Consider the following 1,209-nt stretch of genomic DNA (forward strand, 5'->3'; position numbering starts at 1 on the left):
CTAAACATTTCTTTTCAAAATTTTTGTTAGTGCATCCATGACCTGCTTGTTTCTCAGGCTGTATATAATGGGGTTTAACACAGGAATAATGACAGTGTAAAATAGGGAGAATATCATTTCTTGATCACTTTCTTGTGAAGATGCAGGATGCACATACATGAAGAGAAGGGGGCCATAGTATAAACACACAGAAAAGAGATGGGCTCCACAGGTGGAGAAGGCTTTTCTTACACCCTTTTCAGACTTCTTTTTTAAAATTGTAAAGAGCACTAGGGTATAAGAAACAAGAATAGTTCCAATGGTGAATACTTGTATTGAACCAGAGAAAATAAATATTAATAGATAATTAATAGAAGGATCAGTACAGGAAATCTTTAATAATGGTATAACATCACAGAAAACATGATGTATTACGTTGGAATTACAGAAGATCAATCTGAATAAGAAAACTTCATGAATTAAGGCATGAAGAAAGCCACCTATGTATGACAAAACCAGTAGCCAGAAGCATAGTCTGTTGGTCATAATCACTGGATACAGTAAAGGCTGGCAGATAGCTACATAGCGGTCATAAGCCATTGCTGCCAGGAGAAAGCATTCTGTGGTTACGCTGATTCCAAAGGAAAAAAACTGTATCTTGCATTCAGTGAGAGAGATCATCTTGCTCTTGATTAACAAATTGACCAGCATATTTGGGGTCACTGTTGAAGACAGCCATGTATCCAGAATGGCTAAATTCCCAAGAAAAAAATACATAGGGATATGAAGATGAGGAACTTTCCAGATCAGAGAAATCAGACCAAGGTTTCCCACAAGGGTCATAAGGTATATCATCAAGAACACCAGGAACAGGGGGAGTTTCCACTGTGGTTGCTGTGTAAGTCCCGTGAAGATAAACTCTGTCAGCAAAGTTGCATTTGCCTCTTTCATGTTATCACTGGATGTCACTTGAAATGAAATTCATTGAATGTAAAAAAGAAAAAAAAATAATCTCTGTTGTTTTTAATGGGAATACTGCAGGAGAAGAGTTGAGAGAAAAATCATACAGGATCATTTGAAGGCTATCCTTTGCTATGTGGAAGAAAAGCACCAGGAGAAATTAAAAATGGTAAAAGTTAATTAATTTAATTCAATAAATGTACCACAGTAACACATTTAGGGAAGATGAGAGGTTTTCTGAACTTGTGATAAATTTATTGGGACCTATTG

The 1,209-nt window shown here is 36.2% G+C and overlaps 1 protein-coding gene across 1 annotated transcript; it reads right to left on the bottom strand.

The window, feature by feature from the left end:
- On the bottom strand, positions 1-984 carry LOC101966840 (olfactory receptor 5H17). Its single transcript, XM_005336776.4, has one exon. It carries the CDS (start codon positions 928-930, stop codon positions 1-3), a length of 930 nt encoding a protein of 309 aa, XP_005336833.2. The 5' UTR covers positions 931-984.
- Positions 985-1,209: the final 225 nt, after the last annotated feature.

The sequence above is a fragment of the Ictidomys tridecemlineatus genome, chromosome 3 (genome assembly GCF_052094955.1).
Source record: "Ictidomys tridecemlineatus isolate mIctTri1 chromosome 3, mIctTri1.hap1, whole genome shotgun sequence".
In the NCBI taxonomy this organism is placed as follows: Eukaryota; Metazoa; Chordata; class Mammalia; order Rodentia; family Sciuridae; genus Ictidomys; species Ictidomys tridecemlineatus.

Excerpts from the sequence above, each read along its gene's own strand:
- LOC101966840 (XM_005336776.4), bottom strand. The coding sequence starts at position 930 with ATGAAAGAGGCAAATGCAACTTTGCTGACAGAGTTTATCTTCACGGGA.